Source organism: Carassius carassius, chromosome 37, assembly GCF_963082965.1.
Source record: "Carassius carassius chromosome 37, fCarCar2.1, whole genome shotgun sequence".
NCBI classification, from domain to species: domain Eukaryota; kingdom Metazoa; phylum Chordata; class Actinopteri; order Cypriniformes; family Cyprinidae; genus Carassius; species Carassius carassius.
This window is the reverse complement of record NC_081791.1, coordinates 25141286-25164899: the sequence shown is the minus strand read 5'-3', so window position 1 is coordinate 25164899 and position 23614 is coordinate 25141286. Positions and strand designations below refer to the sequence as shown.

At 35.7% G+C, this 23614-nt stretch overlaps 1 protein-coding gene across 2 annotated transcripts in view; it reads left to right on the top strand.

The window, feature by feature from the left end:
- The first annotated feature begins 204 nt into the window (after positions 1-204).
- LOC132118505 (F-actin-monooxygenase mical1-like) overlaps positions 205-23614 on the top strand; it is a 33200-nt gene continuing 9790 nt past the window's right edge. Inside the window, exons 1-17 of one of the 2 annotated variants that reach the window (XM_059528385.1) lie at positions 205-227; positions 9499-9793; positions 9892-10099; positions 10779-10886; positions 11008-11103; positions 11821-11976; positions 12330-12430; positions 12987-13244; positions 13446-13561; positions 14328-14454; positions 14566-14644; positions 14826-14973; positions 15503-15699; positions 20371-20462; positions 20814-20894; positions 21553-21745; positions 22526-22596. In XM_059528385.1, the coding sequence (XP_059384368.1) occupies positions 9533-9793; positions 9892-10099; positions 10779-10886; positions 11008-11103; positions 11821-11976; positions 12330-12430; positions 12987-13244; positions 13446-13561; positions 14328-14454; positions 14566-14644; positions 14826-14973; positions 15503-15699; positions 20371-20462; positions 20814-20894; positions 21553-21745; positions 22526-22596 (2292 nt within the window). In that variant the 5' untranslated portion in view covers positions 205-227; positions 9499-9532. Of the gene's footprint in view, positions 289-9498; positions 9794-9891; positions 10100-10778; positions 10887-11007; positions 11104-11820; positions 11977-12329; positions 12431-12986; positions 13245-13445; positions 13562-14327; positions 14455-14565; positions 14645-14825; positions 14974-15502; positions 15700-20370; positions 20463-20813; positions 20895-21552; positions 21746-22525; positions 22597-23614 lie in introns of both variants that reach the window. The other variant, XM_059528384.1, reaches the window with a different exon arrangement.

The following is a 23614-nucleotide window of genomic DNA, read 5'->3' as shown; positions in this document are numbered from 1 at the left end:
GTTAATGAACTTTGATTTGTATATACAAACGAACCATACATAAAAACACATTTATAAAATAACGTTTCGTACTAGAAAAAAATCCAAAGGCGCAAAGAAGCCTAGAAAAACTCGGGGTCTGGCTTTTAGCCAATCAAATCATCTAACGTCACTGTGTGTAATTAATATTCATGAGCAGTGTCTTCTTCCCTATAGGATTCAATGCTTTGACGGACGAGCCACCGCAGGTGAGTCAAAATCGCAGAGAGAAAAACAAGGAGGTACAAGTGGTTTGAAAGAATCCTAAAGGTAATATATCATTTGATTGTCAGTCGATTAATTACTAAACCAGAATAAGTACTTTAGAAAGCGTTGTACAGCTTGAAGGAGAAGTAAACAAGCTGATGTGAACTTGTGTCGATGTGATGTGCTAAAGTTGTATAAACTATAAAGTTGTATATACAGTGAATACATGGTTTCTGCATGTTTAGATAGATAGATAGATAGATAGATAGATAGATAGATAGATAGATAGATAGATAGATAGATAGATAGATAGATAGATAGATAGATCTTGTTTTTACACTGTTTTAACTGTTTTCGCAAACCGGAATATTAAAAAATAAAAATTATATATGTATATTTCAATTGCGGTCTTATAAGAGTCACGTTTTCTGAATTTTGGTTATTTAATATGTTTATTCCAGGTTATAGATGATGGACACATGACAATACATGCCTAAAAAGTGTTATGATATGTTTTTTTTCACATATTATTTTATCTCTTTGTAAATACCATGGTAGGCTATGTGAAGATGATAATCTGTACTCATTTACTGTTACGTTACCATAGTCTATATCAGTCATCTGAAACAATCACTGTACCATGGTTCCAGTTTTGTATGTAGTTTTGAAGTATCACACTGTAAATACCACTGTACATGGAACTCAGTAGCACTCCTACAGCAGTTTTATAAAGACAGGGTGCTTTTTCAGTCTGCTTTTTCAATCTGCATGACACTAGTATCATTGTCTTTCTGTTTAGTGTCATTTTGTGGTTTGCGCTTTGCTTGTGTAAGTTTAAGCAATGTTTTTCTGTTAAAAGCAGCGTCTCCTTTGCAGACGCGTGAAAGCCACACTGAGCCTGTTTCCTGAGATAAAGCCCCATGGGATGTTGCAGAAGCTTGGGGGGTGACATCGTGTGTGTGTGTGTGTGTGTGTGTGTGTGTGTGTGTGTGTGTGTGTGTGTGTGTGTGTGTGCGTGCAGGGCCGGACCGAGACTCAATTTCAGGCCGGGAAATCTCACACTCATCCAGGCCACACAGAAAAAAAGGGGCCAAAATTTTACCTTTTTGAGTACACCTGCTTGACACCATAGCAGTACACTGTACAGATTAGTTTAGTATATTCGTACCCTTAAGGTGCTATTTTGTAGGCCTACCTATTAGGAGTAAAAAGGAAAGAAATATCTCTTTTTAAGGGCCCTGTTCCAGTGACAAGCTGTTACAGTATTGACGGCAAAATAGACTATGTTTGACAGGTGCAATATGCCAGTGTGTCAGCGGCCTAAGGTTTTCAAAAGGCATCACGCGAGTGTGAACATCACTACAACTAGAAAAAAAATGATTGTAATTCAAACGCAGCTCCCGTCGGCATTTAAACAGACCTTTGCTCTTAATTCCGATCGGTCCAACGCAATAACAAAATCTGAGCAGGTCTAAAAACTGAAACTGTTGATGCTGCACTTTACACTTTGGAAAAGTTATATATATATTTTTTAAATATGAGCAGGCCTACAAGCTGGGATTATATGATATTGGTTTGAGACTGAGAGTATTCTATTTAGTGAAGAACTTTTAGCAGTATTTTATTTCTTATTCTTTTTTTATTTTATATATACTTTATTAAAAAGTATATAAAAAGTGTAAACAAATTGTTTAAAAAAGTAATAAACAATCTGCAGTTTAATGTTTGCATTTCTTTCCCTTACTGTACCGAAAAATGAACCGAACCGTGACTTTAAAACCAAGGTACGTACCGAACCGTGATTTTTGCGTACCGTTACACCCCTAATTTTTAATATTTACAATAACTGCTTTCAGTTGGATTCTACATTTAAAATCTAATTTATTTCTGTGATCAAAAGCCAAATTTCCAGCATCATTCCTCCAGTCTTCAGTGTCGCATGATCCTTCAGAAATCATTGTAATGTGCTGATTTGCTGCTTAAGAAACATATCTGTTGTTATTTTCATCATTATTAATATTTAAAACACTTGATCACATCAGAATCACCAGCAAATCAGAATATTAGAATGATATCTGAAGGATCATGTGACACTGAAGACTGGGGTAATGATGCTGAATTCTCCGGCCTGTCCAGGCCTGGGTGTGAGTGTGTGTAGTGTTGGGTAACTCAATTCACATAGCTGAAACTGATGACTGATCACCTTGTGAGTTCAGGAGGAAATTCTGCATTATAAAAATATGTTGATTTCTTACCCAAAACTCTCAGAAAAAACGTACAAAAGCTGTCCCTGGGGTGGTACCTTTTCAAAAGGTGCACCTTTGTACCTTAGGGGTCTACGGTTGTACCTTAAAAGTACATATTAATACCTGAAGTGTACATATTTATGCCTAAATGTACATATGTGTCTTATTTGAAAAGGTACTGCCCCTATGACAGCTTATGTACCTTTTTTATGAGAGTGAACTTACTGTACTAAATCTGTCTTAACCCTGGGACTTTAATCTTTGCTTATGTATATTGCTGTAGTTATTAACAGTGGCTGTTATCAAGATTGCATCATAGACCATTCTCTTTAAGTTTGTGTCATGATTTTATGAATTAACAGCATATATCTGTGTGGTACGTGCTCCGTCCCATGTGAATTTAATGGATGGATCTCACGTGTCAAGAACATGTCCCCGTCACAATTCTCCCAAAGTGCATGTGCTTCATAACAAGGGCACAGAATTCCAACTTCCGTGCAGAATCAATAAACTTGATTAATCTGTTAATGAGCCTGCAGGGGTTGAATTTAACACCACCAAACCTGCAGAAGCACACAATAAATGTAGTTTTAGAAGTAGTGGAAGCGATAGTTTAAGGATGAATCCTACAAAAACCTGGCAAGATCATATTTCATGCACAAAAAAAAAGCTTTTTATATTTTTTATTATGAGATTATTTTTATGTCATAATTTACCCCCATGAAATCTAGCTAATTATTGTAATGCATCTGAACATTTCACTTTCTGTTCAGTTTTGTGCTTCTCATTATTCTTATTGGTGAATGTAGTTCATTTTTATTATATTGAATTATGTTTGGGCCAATACAATTATTTTTCACTTTAAAAAACTAAATAAAATGTAAATAAATAATTAATTAAATGTGTGTTTTATATTAAATTCCTTTTTTTTTCATAATGTTAATGTAGTTTTAAATATTAATTAAATATTGCATTATTATTTTAATATTTATTATGATTATATATATATTATTATTTTTTTTTTATGTTTTTTTTTTGTGTGTGTGAACTATTGGACACAGTCTTGACAGGTTTTTGTGAGATCCACCCACTCGATTTATGAGAGGTGTTAGTATGTGTCATGATTGGCATGCTGTACCTGAAAAGATGTGTGTGTGTCTCACATCTGTTCCTTATATCACAGGCCTTTATGTTCAAAGAGCAGCAAAAGCGACATGCTGTCAACTGACTCATTTAAACTCTTTCAGTCAGTATCACTACCATTTGTTAAGTGTTTACATGAACAAGACATGACTTTGTTCGTTTCCAGGAAGTGATGTGTGGGAGATTACTGTCTGCGTAACATGCTGTGTGACTGTAAAACTTTCGGGAAGTACTGCAACATTTGTTTGAAGAGGTTTGTTGGCACACAGGGGGTTGATTATGGGGTTTAAAAACCAAAACCCCTGGAGTCACATGCTGTTTTTCACACACAAAGAGTAACAAGACGCTAAAAAAAGTGGTACAGTATTGAATTAACCTCTCTTTAGCAATGCATCCTTCATTACGTTAAACTCTTAACATAAGTAATGCTTTAGATCATGCAACAACACATTCTTCTGCAAATTTCTTGGACTTTGTTCATAAGGTTTATCATTTCAACTGGGAACCAAAAAGTTATCTGACGTCATTAGAGATGAGGTAAAAGAGGGAAATCTTGAATTAAATCAGGGATGTCACAAGATGCTTGTTCCCACAGTGTTGAGTCTGTCCTCATTAATACCATATGTTTTTTTGTTACAAGCCTCTGTTTTAAAGGAAGTACTTCTAGTATCCCAGCACACTAAAGTCAGACCAGAGATACTGTGAAGTGTGTATCATTTCACTTTATCCTCTTACCTCAAGTTTAAACTGCATTTAAATGTTACTGTTTATCAGTTTATATGCTACTAGTAATTCTAAAGTGCTATTAGATAAGTTATTTAGGATGCTAAATTTAAACATTATAAAAATTCTGTCACTTTTCATATGTGATTGAATTGAAAATGAACTTGCTTGTTTAACTTGCATGGTTTTTGCGGTCATTTTTCCACAAGTGAAGTACTCATTGTATCAAAATGAAAGAATGTTCACCGTGACTGAAGGCAAACTTTGTGCTTTGTAAGAAACTGAATGGGATCCAGAGAGTTTGTAATGAAACAGACACGTTGTGTTCATGAAACCCACAGGAGTCGCAGGTGACTGAGTGTTGTGTTAAAATAGTCTCGCTTCAATTACACTCATCAGTGTGGGCTGCACATCTAAATTTACACATACATTACTGTCACATGGGACACTTAGCGATATATTCCAGCCTGCAGCCAGTGACTCACTTGACATGATGCTCTGCAGTAGTACCAGTGTGCACTCGCTTGCTTGTTTGTTGTACACTAACCTCACCTAGTTTTGTGACATAACATTGGTCATAACTGCTGTCTGTTTATGTGAACTCACGGGGATACAGTACATTTCAATACATTGCTTGCTGCTGAAAGTTGTGGAACTTAATTCCATGAAGCTCTTTCAGGTTGAACATTATACTGTGCTTTTGTTTAGGCACTCGTCTCTGCAATTGAATTGAATCTTTTGTTTGTTGTAAGTTTATTTTGTGTATTATAGTATTGTTTGTTGTCTTGTGCATACTTGTAGAACATTTTGTTTTACTATACAGGTGTGTGTGTAAATATATATTTAAATATTTATGGTGATTGCATGTGTGTGTGTGTGTATATATATATTTATATTTTGTGTGTGTAAATATATAGGCCTATATAACAGAAATATATACACTGCCATTCAAAATTTTGGGATTAGTAAGATTTGTATAATTATTTTTTAAAGAAGTTTCTTACGCTCATCAAAGCTGCATTTATTTGATCAAAAACAAAAAAATAAAAATACTTCTGAGGGGCACATGCGCAAAGCCGAACTCATGTCATCCGCCAAAAACTAATTCAGTTTACAACAGTAAGTGCAAGGTAGATTAAAGTGATTATTAAATTTTGATTATGGATATTTTTCTTACAAAAGAAATTAGCTACAGGAGCCCTTTGTTCAGTGACTTATTTCTTATTAGTTTTCGGATAACTTCTCTTTGTTTGGTGAAATGATGGGGTTTTATGACATTGTTACTAAGAGGCGTGTAAAGGGCAGGTTTTAGTGAAGCTCAGCGGAGCTTCTGGCCCAACGGTGGAAACGCAGCTCTATTTTGGCCTCGGTGCTACAGGTCTAAGGCTATTAGCCCCGTCCGGCCCGTTTAAAGCACTGGCTCGCACTGGCATGACGGTGGAAAAGCGGCTAATTTCTCACTCATGCACCCATTCTACAGTTGGCCACCATTTGCTCAGGATTTGATCATCCCAAATGGTCTACAAACAACATAACTGTTGACTTTCTGCTTCTCTATAATAATTAAGCCATTTGGCAAATGAGCACGTTTGTCCACCTCTGACCAAAGGAGAATCTTACCTGTCATTGGGTCATCATCTCATGCACACTGGTTATCGCTCTATCCAATTAGGCAAAATTATTACATGGACTTTTCTCAAATTTTGCAAAATGAAATACAAACTTTTGGGAGAGGAGCACTTGAGATCCATAACAGCAAAAGGGGCATTATGACAGTTCAAACCTGGCTAAAGGAGCAAAAACATCAATCAACAAGCAACATAGTGTGTGTTTGTGTTGTCACTTGCATTGTGTCCATTTTCTCAGTGTGGATGTCATTTGTCCACATGTTGGCTTTCAGTAGACAATGTTCTGCATTTGAGTATGCATACAGTATGTTTGTCTCTTTCTGGTGTCGTGTGCAGAGTCTGTCTTTGTGCATTTCTCATTTCTTGTTTTCCATCTCGGTGATAAGACTGCTGTCCACAGTTTTTGAAAGGGTTTGATTTCTTTGTTTCTCTTTTCCATTGTCCAATAATTTCAATTTTGAAAATTCCTTCTAGCTGTTGTCGCAGTTTGTGAAGTTCCATCAGATCCATCCATGACATTGTGGATCTCGGGGTTTCCAGATCCTTTAGGCTTGGAGTTCTGGATCTTGTGGGTCTGGAAATCTCTCGAATTCTGGTTCTGATGTTCACTCTGTTCTTTAAGAAGTCCCTTCTCTTGTGGAAGTCCCCTGGCTCCGCTGATTTAGCTGGTTTTCTTGTCCATCAGATGACCAGATCATGTATCTCCTGGAGAGTGCACATTTCAAACAAACATCTGGATGCTTATACCTGAAACCAGATCAACAGAAGTGGTTTCCCCCACAAGAATCTTTTCATATTCAAAACCAAAGCTACAAAAATTTCTCAAAAATAATTTCTCATTAATCAAATTTAAATGTGCGTCGGACTTAATACACTATAACACACAACAGTTCTAAAATTATTATGTGACCACACTGCTTCGGGTCAATTCAGTTACTTTAGAATTTCATCAGAATTATCACAACTTCACAGTTAGTTTCAATTACATTAGAAACACTTACAACTTTGTTACAGTTACTTTAGAAACAGTAGGTCTAATACAACTCTGCTACCGCACTGTGTCGGACTGATACAGTTACTTTAGAATCTTAACAGAGGAATTATAACAGACCAACAACACATTTCAGTTACTTTAGAAACTTTGACTTGAGTTCCTTTAGAAACAACAGTTCCAATACCACACTGCTTCGGGCTGATTCAGTTTTGTTAGAATCTTAAACAGAATTTGTACAGAATAGGCTTTAAAACTCCTCCTGCTAATACTGACTAAACCAAATTCTCTTCTGTCCTTAGTTTTCTTTTCAAGATTTTTTTTAAACAAGTGGGTTCCCTGACAAAAAATGGCATAGATGAAATAAACCACTTTTCTCACCTTTGGGCGATATGGAAAAAATATAATGTTTTTTTGTTTGTTTTAGAAATATCATGATTCACGATCTTACCACAATTCTTTGTCATGTTGGTTTTACTATTTTGCAAGTTGTCTGAGCATTACACCCAAACTAATTTCCCTATTATAAAGACGAAGCCTTTCATGGTAACAAAAGAAGTAAAAAAGAATGGCAGATATTTAGGCCAAAGATAAAAAAATCTTTGTTCTTAATTTTTAATAACAAAGATAAAAGAATGACAAAGATATACATTAGAACTACACATAATATACAAATAAAACAAACAGTGTTTTATTTTCAGGTACACTATGTTTATTTAGCAGGAGCAGCAAAGAAACTGAATGAACAAATATAAAAATAAAACAATATATGATTTCCTAAAGCAACTGTATTACATTTCTTCAGTCAAGAGCATGAGTGATTTTTCTCTTTGTGTTTTGTTGTTTTATTAACGTTGAAGGAATAGTTCACCCAAAAATAAAAGTCAGCTGTCAGCTGTCTGTCAATTCTGTCATAGTGTTTTATTTTTATACCACCAGTTACTCATTTAAAAGTGGTTTTAAAGCTAAATGAGTTTCTTCCTTCTGAATATAAATGCTATTTTGAGGAACGTGGAAAACCAAACAGTTGCTGGTTCACATTGACTTCCAGAATATTTTTTGCTACTATCAAATTCAATGTGGTTTGGTTACCCAGATTTTTCAAAATATCCTAATTTGTGTTCAGCGCAAGAAATAAATTAATACAGGTTTGGGATAACATGACAATGAGTAAATAATGACAGAAATGAAATTTTAGGGTGATCTATCCCTTGACCATAATTACAGTAGGCTCCATGTTTAATAGGCCTACTGTCCCTTTAAGACCTGCACGCATCTATTATACAGGCACGTATACAGTTTTCTCTTTACTTTCATTTTAGACATAACCAACTTAAGTCTACATGCAAACCTTGTGTGTTTTTACAGTATTAGCACAAAAGATAACTTAGTTCAATAATCAGTCGCTGTTTGACAGGCTTTAGCGCACGTGCTTCGGGTGTATGCAGCACTCAGAAAAAGCACAGGTCAGAGCAGCGCACGAATGAAACATTTAAAAGCACATGCAAATAACGGGAGAGTAAATCTACTGCTCTGAGTTAACACTGCTGTGAATGCATGTGGTGTTGTTCAGTATATGACGAAGGCACCAGAACTTCAGCGGATTGAATGTGCGCTGGAGCACGATACTACAATATTTCTTCAAAAGCAGATTTTGGAGACACTTTTATCATCTACGATCAAAAATCGTCATATCGCACACCCCTAGGACTTTTTTGTTTTTTTTACTTTGCAGTGTTGGTAAAGCAAATAATTTCCTGATCCACCCACATTTACATTTAGAGAACATATTATGTTCCCTTTCTATTTATTCCTTACATTATCTTTACTGGGTCATAAAAAGATCTTCAGAAAACACTCAGAAACCCTGTAGATGCATACATTTTATATGATAAATGAACTGTTGCAGAAGAGTAGTCGTGACAGAAAGCAATTCAGACAAACTAAAATGCAGAAGAAAAATGCTTCTCGATACAAATTATGACTGAAAATCTATCAGTTAATTTCCCATTAACTTATCCGTTTTAGTTCAAGTGAACAATCAGTTATATTGGAATATATCAGCTAAGACAAGTCTTAATTACGAAAGAAAAAACATAGGTGTTGCCTTTTCATGCAGAACTCCTTTTGTGTGTTAGGTGGTGACCGTGGTGTTGCATTTTAGTTGCCAAGGTGTTTTTTTTGCTCGGGTATTTGCAGAAGATGTTAGATCACACCCCCCACCCCCCCGTCTGTATGATATTGTGGTTTCTAGATATGACGCAGGTCTTACCTTCAGTGTAAGCTTATAGGGTTATTTGCAGCTGGACATTACAATTACTTTTACATTTTATTCATTTAGCAAACGCTTTTATCTAATAAAGCATCTTAAAATATGAAATGTAAATTGTGATTCTGATTACTGAGATATTTGAGATGTCTTTCCTCCTTGTAGAGTTACTCATTAAAATGAATGTTCCGAGGCGGTTTATAAACCTTTTATGTCAGAGTTGACTTTTGTTGTTTGAGATTTCTCTGTAAAGGCTCTCTCTTGTCTCCGCAGCTCATCTAGCAGGCTCCAGGCCTCTCTCATCACAATGGTCAAAGAGGCTGACTCTATCGATCCCAGCCACGCTCTGTTTGAGCGCTTTGTCCAGGCGCAGACGTGTAAAGAGACACAGCAGAACTTCACTGAACTCTGCCGCCACCTGGAGCTCGAGCCCAGGGACTACAAGCACTTCTACAGCAAGCTGAAGGACAGACTCAACTACTGGAAAGCCAAAGACCTCTGGCAGAAGATCGACAAGAGAGGCACCCATCCAGACTATGAACAGGGCAAGGCATGTCAACAAAACAAGGTACAATAAAAGACCCGAGAATGAGAAGTGTTTGATATTTCCATGTACAAAGTTGTTTGACGCTGGGAAATGTAACCCTTTTTCTCTCTGTGTGTTAGTGTTTAGTGTTGGGTGCGGGTCCATGTGGTCTCAGGACAGCCATCGAATTGGCTCTACTAGGTGCTCAGGTAGTTGTACTGGAAAAAAGATCATCCTTCGCCAGGAATAACGTCCTGCATCTGTGGCTTTACACCATTCGAGACCTTCTCAACCTCGGTGCAAAGAAATTCTATGGCAGATTCTGCAGTGGATCCATTCATCACATAAGTGAGCATCTATATGTTTTGCTGGGTTTTTGTGGTTGTTTTAGTTTACCAAATTAATTAGTCAACGTGGACGACAAATTGTGCTTCCAAAATTAATTAAAAGACCCAAGGATTTGAGAATATCTGACATAAATATATGTTTGAAAGAAGGCTGCATTTGTTTGTTAAAAAATACAGTCAAAATTTAAATATTATTACAATATCAAATGACTCTTTTCTGTTTGATTATTTTGTAGAATGTTATTTATTCTTGTGATGCCGTGCTGAAATTTCGTTCAGAAATCACTTTAATATGCTGATTCGCTGTTCAAGAAACATTTATTATTTTTGATGTTAAAACATGTTGTGCTGCTTAATATTTTTGTAAAAATGTAATCATTTTCCCCCAGCATTCTTTGATTAAAAAGTTCAAAAGAACAATGTTTATCTAAAGAAAAAAATCATTTGTAACATTATGTGTATTTACTGTCATTTTGATCAATTGAAAGTTTTAATTTACTTTGAAAAAGTATTTCCGACCTCAAGCCTTAAAAAAAAGTGTGGAAGTAATTTATCATAGTGTACACTAATGAATTGTTTAGAATTAGACCAGGAAGGTCTATTAAGAAAGTTAAGAAGATATTTTCTTCTAAAGTATAAGTTAAACCTGAGGTATAGTAATGAGGTCTGTGTTTCTCCAGGTATCCGTCAGCTGCAGTTGATTCTGTTGAAACTGGCCCTGATTTTGGGGGTTGAGGTGCACACAGGTGTGACCTTTGAAGGTCTGCAGGAACCATCAGGATCCACAGGTACAAACCCGCTTTAGTTGTCACGGGACATTGAACGATCTGCAGTCGTGTAGATAGACATAACATTTGTCCGTTTCCTTTTAGTCTCACATCTCTTTCTCTCTTCCCTCTTTTCCCTCAGGATGGAGGGCACAGGTTTCTCCTGTGTCCCATGCAGCTGCTGCTTTTGAGTTTGATGTTTTTATTTCAGCTGGAGGGGGAAGATATGTGCCGGATGGTAAATAAACCATTTACACAGACGAGTGGATTCCATCAAATTCACTTTGACATTTTGTACTAAAAGCTTTGAGTATTTTATTATTATTTTATTTTATTATTAAATTAAATTTTATCTTTAAAATGAATTATTTTTATTTTGTAAAACCCTCCTTATTCAAGTCACGTGTTTGTTTCATTTAATTATTCATTCATTTATAAGGTGAGTTTCTAAAACTAATTTGATTTAACTTTATTCTGTAGAATAAAACAAATTTAAACAAATACAATTATTTTCGTTCTTAAAAACTCCTTATCCAAGTCACTTTGTATGAAATACTTTGATTAAATAAATGTTATTTTTTTTTATATTATTTATTTTTTTATTTAAACTTTATCTTGATTAATTATTATGATGTAAAAACCCTCCTTATCCAAGTCACTATGTACAATTTTTTTGTAGTTATTTATATGGAGAGTTTATCGAACAAATCAAAATATAAAATCTATCCTTATCCAGGTAAATTTGTGCAAAATTATTTTTATTTTATTTTATTTTTAATTAATTGTAATTAAAAAATATATAAATTGTTGTAAAACCTACCTTATCCCAGTCACTTTGTACTAAATACTTTTATTATTTTTTTATTATATTTTTACAGGTATTTAAATCTTTCTTTTATTAACTTTTTATTTTATTGACACTTTCTCACTGTTGTTTTCTTAATGTTTTTTTCAGGTTTTAAGATAAAGGAGCTCAGGGGAAAGTTAGCCATCGGTATCACTGCAAACTTCGTAAACCGGCACACAAAACAAGAAGCTCAGGTGCAGGAGATCAGCGGCGTCGCCCGAATATACAACCAGCAATTCTTCGAGGCGCTCCAGTCTGAGATCGGTACAGATCACAGTTACCTCATCTCACTGAGAATATACCATAGAGTCTAGACTGTTTACATGTAGAAATAAAAAATATTTAGCAACCATTTTTACCTTTTTGTTAAATTTAGCTATCTATTAAGAACAATTGTGGGTTACACTTTATTTTAAGGTGTCCTTGTTACAGTGTTATCATACATTTAATTGCTGAGTAATGTTAATTCACTCATGCACTTACTATAGGGTTAGGATATTATAATAGTAAGTACATGTGATGTGTAACAAGGATACCTTAAATTAAAGTGTTACCCAGTTTTGTCTCCAAAATATAAAAAGTAAACCCAAACACCTATCGTTTGTCATATTTTCCAGGCGTTGATCTTGAGAACATTGTCTACTACAAAGATGATACTCACTATTTTGTGATGACTGCAAAAAAGGGAAGCTTGTTAAAAAAAGGAGTGATAAAGCAGGTACGACACACAGTGAAGCACATTCAAAGACCTGAAGCTTTGAGAATCGCTTATATAAAGACTGAAAACAGCCTTGAAATGCTTGAAAAGAGGCCATGATTTTATCAGCAAAGGTGATACTTCAGGCATGTTTCAACCGGTTTCCAGCTCACATTTTCACTTACAAACACATTTATCAATCCTCACGGCTATTCTTGTCCTCTTTTGTCACTGTATTCTCACTGGAATAACTGCAGGCAGTTGCTATTTGTGTTCTCTTAGAAATGCAACCCATATATTTTAGCTCAAAGGGAGTACAAATGTAATAAACAATTAATACTGTGGATTATTATTACTGGTTAAAGTAGCTGTTCTCTATGTAAAAATATTCTAAAATGTAATTTATTCCTGTGATGCAAAGCTGAATTTCCAGCATCACTACTCCAGCCCTAAGTGTCACATGGTCCTTCAGAAATCATACTAATATGCTGATTTGCTGCTCAAGAGACATTTCTTCTTATTATCAAGGCTGAAACAACAAGACTAGCATTAAACCTTTCTTGCTTCTTGTTCTCAGGACTTTTCTGATGTCAATCAGCTTCTCGCACCTGCAAACATCAACCAGGATGCCCTGCAGAAGTACGCATACGAGGCCGCTGACTTCTCCACAGATCACATGCTGCCGGACCTGGAGTTCGTGAAGAACCACGCGGACCGTCCGGACGTGGCCATGTTTGACTTCACCTGCATGCACAGGGCAGAGAACGCCTCTCTGGTGAAGGAAAGGAAAGGGAAGAGACTGCTCATCGCGCTGGTGGGAGACTCACTAGTAGAGGTGTGTTATGAGTACACAGAGTGGCTGATTATGACATTATGCTATTTCAGAACTATATTTTTCAATCTGAGCTATAATAAAAAAAAAATTTTATAATGTTGTGTGATCATTCTATGGAAAATTAGAATTTTATTGTAAACACTTTTTAAACAGTACAGTTATTTTATGTTTATTTTATTTTATTTATTTATTCTTCTGCAGCCGTTTTGGCCTCTGGGTACCGGCATTGCTCGTGGTTTCCTGGCTTCGTTTGACACGGCGTGGATGGTCAGGAGTTGGGGAAAAGGTGTGCCACCCCTGGAGGTTTTGGCGGAGAGGTACAATTTTACACCATTCATATTATTTTAAAAAATTATATTATATTTTTATAATAAATGATGTTCTTTCTAATTTATCAAAGAATCCTTTAAAAAATATCTCTGTTGCTACACACTTAAAGAGTTAGTTCACCCAAAAATGAAAAATAGCCCATAAATTACTCACCCAAGGTGTATAAAATAGTTTTTGATCTTTTAAGCTGTTTAATGCCACTCAGCGGTTCTTGTAGTGCATCAGTCCAAAAGAAGTTAAATAAAAAGTGCCCATCCTTGATAAAAAGTGTCTCACATGGCTCCGTGGGGTGAACAAAGGCCTGCTGTAGTGAATAAATGCATTTTTGTAAGAAAAATATCCATATTTAAAATGTAATAATCAATTGAATCTAGTTTGCGCTCACTGTTGTAAACGGTAGCAGCTCCGGGCGGATGACGCATGATTTCATATAGAGATCAAAATGAGATCAAAACAAAACAACAGTCATGAATTACAAATACAACACAAAAATGTTGGAGGATTTCGATATAAGCCAAGAGGAGACTGGTTTTCCTTTGCTAAAGTAATGAATCTTTGCTTCCTTTGCTCCTGTCAACAAATTTGGGTTTCCACGAGACTCACCAGCGCATGTGCAACACAGACCTCATACGTCATCTTGCCGGAGCTGCTTCCATGTACAACTGTTGGTGCAAGCTACATTAAATGATGTTTTAAATGCATCTATGAGTCCGTTAATGCAGTGGTGCTTGATGCTGTGCGTATTTCTTACAGGGAGAGTGTGTATCAGTTACTCTCTCAAACGACTCCAGAAAACACCAGCAAGAACTACGCCGCCTACAGCATCGATCCATCCACACGTTACCCTAATGTCAACCTGTCCTTTATCAAACCCATGCAGGTCAAACACGCAGTCCTAGACGCACACTTACACGCATACAAAAGCTGCCTGAAATACTGTAACTGGTAATGAAAGAGTTTTTAATCACGTCTTTTTGTGTTCAATTTAAAGATCAAGCGTCTATATGAAATAGAGGACGGTAAAGTCAACACACCGACGAAACCCATCATGAAAACTAAAACTAAAAAAGGTAAGTCCCATACGACATGTATACTTATAATTGTGTATATATATATATATATATATGACTGTGTGTTAAATGTAATAGCCACTTTATCAATAATGTTTTCAATAATATGATATATATCTGTTAATATATTATGATTATATATCATCTTAACATCTACAAAATGACCAATACATGTGTTTAGACTCTATCAGGCGTCTAGAGGATCTGCTGTCCTGGTGTCAGAAGAACACAGCGGGATACAAACATGTGAAGGTGAAAGACCTGAGCGAGTCCTGGAGGTCCGGGATGGCTCTCTGCGCTCTCATCCACAACTTCAGACCTGAACTCATGTAAGATCACCTTAACTAGCAGAGAACAAGAATATTAGTGTCCGATTAAACATACAGAGCTTAGTTTTGCTGTGAAAAGTTCTTTCTAGATACATATACAATACGATTTTTTAAATAAATTCATACTTTCTAATTCAGCAAGGATGTGTCACGTTGATCAAAAGTGACATTTAAAACAATGCAGTCGAACAAATGCAGTTTTTCGGAAATTTCAATTAATCCTAAAAAATCACCTGGACCCCATAGTTTGGAGCAATGGCTGCTTAAAATTCAGCTTTACTATCACTGGAATACATTATATTTTAAAATACATTCAAAAAGAAAACATGCATTTCAATTCGTAAAATTTTTTTCACATTATTACTGTTTTTACTTTGTATGATTTTACAAATAAATGCAGCCTTGGTGAGAGAGAAAATACTTCTTTCAAAAACATTACAAATCTTACTAACCCCAAACTTTTAGATGGATGGAGAGAGCGATACCTGCAGCATTATGCAAATGATATGCATGTTGTCCTCTCTTGCAGTGACATGTCTTGTTTAGATGTATATAACATCACCGCGAACAATAAGTTGGCCTTTGACCTGATGGAGAGAGAGTTTGGGATCCCTCCGGTCATGGGTGCCAGGGAAATGACCACCTGTGGGAAAATCGACCAGCTGTCTATGGTGGTCTACCTCACACAGATACGCAGCGCTCTCACAGAGAAACATACACCAGCAGGTAATTTCTGTATTCAGTTTAAGTCTGAATATCTTTTTTTAAAGGGTTTTTCAGTATCTGTATTTAACAATTACTTTTATGACTGCCAAACCTTTGCATACTGACATAGTGCACACTGCAATTTTTGTTTTTGTTTTTTGTAGTGACGATTATAAATAAATAGCTGTTATCGTGTTAAATAAGTCAGCAATTTATATATATATATATATATATATATGTGTGTGTGTGTGTGTGTGTGTGTGTGTATATATATATATATATATCAGTGCTTCCCACAGGTATGAAATATACAGTCGTGGCCAAAAGTTTTGAGAATTACATAAATATTAGTTTTCAAAAAGTTTGCTGCTAAACTGCTTTTAGATCTTTGTTTCAGTTGTTTCTGTGATGTACTGAAATATAATTACAAGCACTTCATACGTTTCAAAAGCTTTTATCGACAATTACATGACATTTATGCAAAGAGTCAGTATTTGCAGTGTTGGCCCTTCTTTTTCAGGACCTCGACTAGGACTAGGAATTCGACTAGGCATGCTCTCAATTAACTTCTGGGCCAAATCCTGACTGATAGCAACCCATTCTTTCATAATCACTTCTTGGAGTTTGTCAGAATTAGTGGGTTTTTGTTTGTCCACCCGCCTCTTGAGGATTGACCACAAGTTCTCAATGGGATTAAGATCTGGGGAGTTTCCAGGCCATGGACCCAAAATTTCAACATTCTGGTCCCCGAGCCACTTAGTTATCACTTTTGCCTTATGGCACGGTGCTCCATCGTGCTGGAAAATGCATTGTTCTTCACCAAACTCTTGTTGGAAGAAGTTGCTGTTGAAGGGGGTTTTGGTACCATTCTTTATTCATGGCTGTGTTTTTGGGCAGAATTGTGAGTGAGCCCACTCCCTTAGATGAGAAGCGACCCCACACATGAATGGTGTCAGGATGCTTTACTGTTGGCATGACACAGGACTGATGGTAGCGCTCACATGTTCTTCTCCGGTCAAGCCTTTTTCCAGATGCTCCAAACAATCGGAAAGGGGCTTCATCGGAGAATATGACTTTGCCCCAGTCCTCAGCAGTCCATTCACTATACTTTCTGCAGAAGATCAATCTGTCCCTGATGTTTTTTTGGAGAGAAGTGGCTTCTTTGCTGCCCTTCTTGACACCAGGCCATCTTCCAAAAGTCTTGGCCTCACTGTGCGTGCAGATGCGCTCACACCTGCCTGCTGCCATTCCTGAGCAAGCTCTGCACTGGTGGCACTCCGATCCCGCAGCTGAATCCTCTTTAGGAGACGATCCTGGCGCTTGCTGGACTTTCTTGGACGCCCTGAAGCCTTCTTTACAAGAATTGAACCTTCTGTCCTTGAAGTTCTTGATGATCCTATAAATTGTTGATTTAGGTGCAATCTTAGTAGCCACAATATCCTTGCCCTTGAAGCCATTTTTATGCAACGCAATGATGGCTGCACGCGTTTCTTTGCAGGTCACCATGGTTAACAATGGAAGAACAATGATTTCAAGCATCACCCTCCTTTTAACATGTCAAGTCTGCCATTCTAACCCAATCAGCCTGACATAATGATCTCCAGCCTTGTGCTCATCAACATTCTCACCTGAGTTAACAAGACGATTAATGAAATGATCTCAGCAGGTCCTTTAATGACAGCAATGAAATGCAGTGGAAAGGTTTTTTTGGGATTAAGTTAATTTTCATGGCAAAAAAGTACTATGCAATTCATCAATTCACTCTTCATAACATTCTGGAGTTTATGCAAATTGCTATTATAAAAACTTAAGCAGCAACTTTTCCAATTACCAATATTTATGTAATTCTCAAAACTTTTGGCCACGACTGTACAGCGAAGGTGTCCGGGTGGAAAATCCTCAAGTGGTCTACTACATGTGACAAATAACAAATAATGTGTCATTTTTAACAATATTTTAAATTATTAAAATTAATTTCAATTACATGGATTACTACTACATTTAAAGGGGCTGTAAGTAGGAATTACTCCCATCTAGTGGTGAAATTGTATTTTGCATTCAAACTAATTTTGCTCTCCAGCGCCTCGCTTTTTCAAATGCGCGTTGCATCTACGGTAGGCGATATGTACCAAAAAGCTTTGACAGGATGTCTTCTAATAGCACTTCGTTTTGGCGACGATGTTTTCTTCTCCTGTGGCACGGCATATGTATGGTTCATAATAAGAATGCAATCCAGACTTTTAAACTTGCCGGTGCAGTTTCAAGCGCCTCTCACTGCTCTGCACCTGCGTTTCTGGCTCTGACCGAAAACACGTTGTGGAAACGCATTGGCTTAGTACTTTTTGTCCCTCTCTGCTATTATAGTTTTGCAAGATGGCGGAACTACATGGAAGCCTCCGTCGACCTACCCGTCCCATGTTTATAAAGATAATAAATTCTTCATTTACGAGGATTAGTTTAAACATTGGCATAGGTATTTGTACACCATTGAGGGCATATTTATGAATAAAAATATTGATTTTAGATAATAAAATACCAAAAAAGTTACTTATTGTCCCTTTAAGTACCTACTAATATTATCCATTATAATATGGATTGTAAATTATGCAAAATTACAGCATTTAAATGGTCATAAGTTTCTTCAGATTTGGTCATAAGGACACAGATTTATTGGTAAAATCAATATATTGAGTAATATATGTCAAATAATGTTCTTAGTCTTTTCTTCCTATGGGTAAGCATTCCAGCCAGAAATAGTTTACTATAAATGGAAAGGAAATTAAATTCAATACAATGAATTGTGTATCCAAAATATGAATAATGTCAAGGAAAAAAAGAACGTGTGACTTTTAATTATAAACAAGCCCAAAAAAACACTGGGACTCTTATTTTGAAATGTCTATACTATTGCAGGCTGATCCTTTTTGCAAATGCATTTTTTTGCAAAATCCATATATGTACCATGCACATGGCACATTGTGCATTAGCACATAGCCCTATATTGAGCCTTTCATATTATAATACTTTTGCACAATGAAAGATTATTAATAGCCTGTCTTGTTCCATCCTATCTTTCATATGTTTCTGCCTCGATTACTGTGCTATACATTTAAAATATATATATATATTTGAATTTATAGTGTATGTATATATATATATTGTATATATTGTTATTCATAAGGTATTTTACAACAATACAAAGAACAATGTAACATTTGACCACATTTAGTCCTACACTTATTCATTTATATTTGAGCTGTTTGAAAATTCAGAGAAAAAAGTAATTTTCAGAGCATCTACTGTAAGAGAAGCAGACTGATGAATGTCTTAGCACACATAATGGCATCATCATCACCATTTGAAATCAGGTCTACTGTCTCTTTAAGACCCCTTCCCAGAATGCACTGCTGTGAATGGGCAGTTTTCTGCTGTAGTCTGTAGTCTGACAGTAGCGGCTGCGGCAGCAAATGCACTCAGCTGGGGAGAAATCAGCAGCTTCTGGCGATTGGGTGGGAGTGGATCTCAGTCCAGCCTCGACACGCACCGCTCTGAGACGCCATCAGAAGACGAGTCGCAGCCCTTCGATGGGCTTTATGGAGGGGGATTGAGCCTTCAGTTGTTGGATGCTGTGTTTGGGAGGGGATCTCACACAGATGTGCTCCAGGTTGAGCTGTCACTCACACAGGCTGTGGATGTGTGTATTCTGGGGAAGGGGGTGGGATCCAATACAGCTCTAACACGCCACTGCAAACCGCATACTGAAGGTGACGACTCGTATTTGTTCCAGTTTAAAGGGTAGGAAGTTATTTTATTGTATTGTTTTATTTGACTCTGCATCAATTTTTATGTATTGCTGAAGCGATCCAGCGAATTGCATTTAAGATGCCCAGTTTATGTAAGGTTGTTCTGGATTATGAAAGAGATTATAAATGACGCTTTTCTTGTGTGTATGATATAGTTAATGATATTCAGGATTTTAAGACATTTTAAGCATGTTTAATTTACAATTCACAATGTTTGCACTACATTTATTTGACATTTTATTTATTTTAAATTATTAATTATTACAATTAAGAATATTTGTACATTTCTTTTTGAACTACATGTAAAATACAATGCTTTTTTTTACAGTTTTTTTTCTTATTTTTTGTTGTTTATTAATATTTTCATTTATCATTTTTTTGATATTTTAAATGTATTTAGATATTTATTAATTATTTTAATGTGTTAAATTGTTATTGCTTTGAGTTCTTGAACTTCATGTAAAATACAATGCTTTTACAGTTTTGTTATTTTTATTTTATTATTGTTTATTAATATATTTTAGTTTTTTATATTCATTTGTTTTTATTGTAATATCAAAAATATCTTTTTGAGATTTAGCTATTTTATTTTAATGTATTTATGTATTTGTGTGTGTGTATATATATATATATATATATGTGTGTGTGTGTTATGCCATTGCACGGAGTTGTTGAATTACACAGTGTTTCTGGTTTTGCTGCAATATGAAAAGCTTAAATAATAGATCATATTTTTGGACAGGTTATACATAATGTTTTGTTTTTTAATGATTTTTGGTCATTATTTATAGTTTTCAAATACATTTAAGCATTTTTACTTTTACATTTTTAACTGTATTTTGCATCATTTCTTTGCATCTCACTGTTTTGTTCCTCTTGTCTTCCTCAGAGCGCTCCAACAAGACCCTCTCGCTGTCCAGAACCTGCTCGTCCGTCTTGTTCCTCAACAAGCTCAAGCACAACTCTCTCCAAAGACACAAGGTACACAAACACCTGCCTGTTATCATGTCAGACAAACCCTGGATTGTTGACATTGTAGCACTGTCAAAGGTCATGTGTAGTGAAGCCATCTGCAATCGCTGTCGTAACGAACCACAACTAAACGCCCCCGTTACACACAGCTGTTGCCAAAGAAAATTACTCCCATGCTGTCACCACAATGAGGAAGTTAAAGGAGCGATAAGAGGACTAGATAAATGGATGCTATAGTTTGCTTGCTGTGTGTTCGTGATGCAGGATAACAGTGAAATCATTGTTTATTTCTGTCGATCTGCTGCCGCCACATTATGTAACCTGAGCTGTAAATAAGATCATGTGACCTGTGTCTCTCAGGACCGACTGGAATCAGAGAAAAGACCAAGACAGCAAAAGATGAAGGAGAAAGAGGAGGAGAAGAATGCGAAAGAGGAAAAAGTAAGTGGTGAAATCTAGTTTCTCAATCAAACGGTGCATTAGTGCTAATGTAATGCAGTTTACGCCTGTCAGATATTCTGATGCTGCTTCCAGGATTAAACACAACAAATGATGTGCAGACCTATAGATATGAGTGGCTTAGTTATGTATCAGACTTAAAAGGATAAAATATTCTCTCAGATCAGGATTAGAAATTACAAACCTCTGAAAGTGACAAAAATGCCTTTTAATATGAAAATATTGAGACAGAAATACCCATTTGTAATTAATTCTTATTTTGTTTTATATTAATGGTTTTTTTAAACATTAAATGCTTAAGCTTGTGTTTAATAATTAATTTTTAAATGTATTTTATTTAATGTGTCTTTTAAAATGCTCCCAGCATATAAAGCAATTTAAACTGCAGTTCGATGAAAATTGGGAGATTTGATCTGATAAAAATCATAATTGTTCACAAAGAGAGTTTCATGTTTTCATATTTCAAATGCCTTGTAAATCAGTTAAGATAAAAAATATCCAGAGTACATTCATTCCAGGGGGAAAATATTGCTCCCTAGTAAAAAAAAAAGAAAAAAAGACAAAAAAAAGACAGCTTTTGTAATACATTGCTCTATAGTAATTATATGTGCAGTATCCTGATCTTTGTCTAATTGTCCAGGCTGCAGCGCCTGTGGTGCCCATGGCCTCATCAGAGGCGGCCAGCAGTGAGCTCTGTTATTTCTGCAACAAGCATCTATACGTGCTGGAGAAAGGAAGCGCTGAGGGCAAGTTCTTCCATCGCAGTTGTTTCAGTTGTTATCAGTGCGGCTCCACTCTACGGCAGGGCGGGTACACTTTCCACTCCGACACGGGTAAGCCTGGGATACCAAATCCTTGATATTTTATTTGATTTGATTTTATTTTATTTTAGTATACTTCGTTATTTTACCTTATACATTATTTTATTTATACTTTATACTTTTTATTATTATTTTATTTGATTATACTTCATTTTATTTTGCTTCATTATACATAATTTTATCTTACCTTATAATACTACATTTTATTTTACTTCATTGTGCTTTATTTTATTGTACTTCATTTTAGTCAACCTTATTATAATTTTTTTGTTTTACTTTATTTTTGTTTTATTAATATTTTATAAATTTTTATTTTATTTTTGTAGATCAATGAGTAACAGTATGTAAAAGTATGCCTTAATACAGTATATCATTTTTCATAATGTCCCGAATTATAATAAATATTTCAGTATTGATATTTTTTTATATTTCTTATATTACATAATGCAATTTTATATTTTATTATTTATCACGCACTTGTCTCTCATCTGCTGTCATAAGGACTGAAACATCTTGATGTTATATAAATTATTACATAAGCTTTTAAAGCTATTCATAACTTGCACAGTGTGGAATGCTGTTTTATTAGGTTCTTATTATTACAACACATGTAAATTACAATCAACCATCTATGCAGCCCTTCAAAAATAGATCTTCTTAAATAATCCTGCTTGTGTTCAATAATTGGGTTCAATAATTTACCCCTTGTCTAAAAAAAGTATGCACAGTACATCAGTGTTACAGCCCTTGATATTAAGAGTCCAGAACATGTTGAATTTGATTTGTCTTCAGGGAGATTCTACTGTGAGCTGCACTCAGCAGCCGAGGAAGAGGAGGGTGATGAAGGTCACAGAGGCTCACAGGTATGAATCACATCAGAGCTAATGAGACGCTTGATTGCCTCCTATTTACTGTCAGATCTCTTGTGTGAGGATACTGGGAAGGATATTGCATTGAGAGTGTGGGGAGCATAATAACTTTCAATATTAAGCCATAGTTCTATAGTTCATATGCGCAGAAAATATATATGAAATTGATTTATTTGGACTTGAAAGTAATAAAGTTTTTTTCTCTCTCTGTGTTATTCATGATCATAGTGCAAACGTAGAGTTAGGTTAAGCTCTTATTTGTGCAAGTTTTGTTAAATATGTTATGATAATATGATAGACAGATGGTCTTTTCCTCAGTAAGATATATTCAGCTATTTCTTATGAAACAACATGAAATGATGAGAACTAATGTGGGTCAGCTGCTGCGTCAGGAAAAACATTTCCTTTCCTCTCCTGCTCTTGTGGAGAATGTTGTTTAACGCTGAGATTGTGCTGTGAATCCGTGTGTGTGTGTGTGTGTGTGTGTGTGTGTGTGTGTGTGTGTGTGTGTGTGTGTGTGTGTGTGTGTGTGTGTGTGTGTGTGTGTGTGTGTGTGTGAAGAGGGCGTCTGTGTATTGTGTAAAGTAATGCTTGTGGGATTGGATTCCTAGTGGTTGGTCACAAGATTCCTCAGAGCTGATGCAGTTTTCTGTGAGCTACTGATGTTTTTTGCAGTCACTTTTTGTTGCAACCTATTCGACAGTATGATTTAACCCTTTGAAGTCGATTAACGCGGATACGCGTTTTGAGTCATTTTCTCCTGATAACCCCGAAAAGAACTTAAATTACACTTTCAGTTTTAATCGTACAGATAGGAGCAATACATCAATCGAATCTGTAAAGGGTCTACTTTTTTTTTGATACAGACATAATAACAACAAAACTTTGTGCACTAATAAAATAAAGATAACAAACAAGGTGCGCTGTCTGCAGCCTTTGTCTGCGCTGATCTTTATTTACAAACACGTCATTAAAATGAACTGTAACTCCGTGAATACTGAACGAAAATACA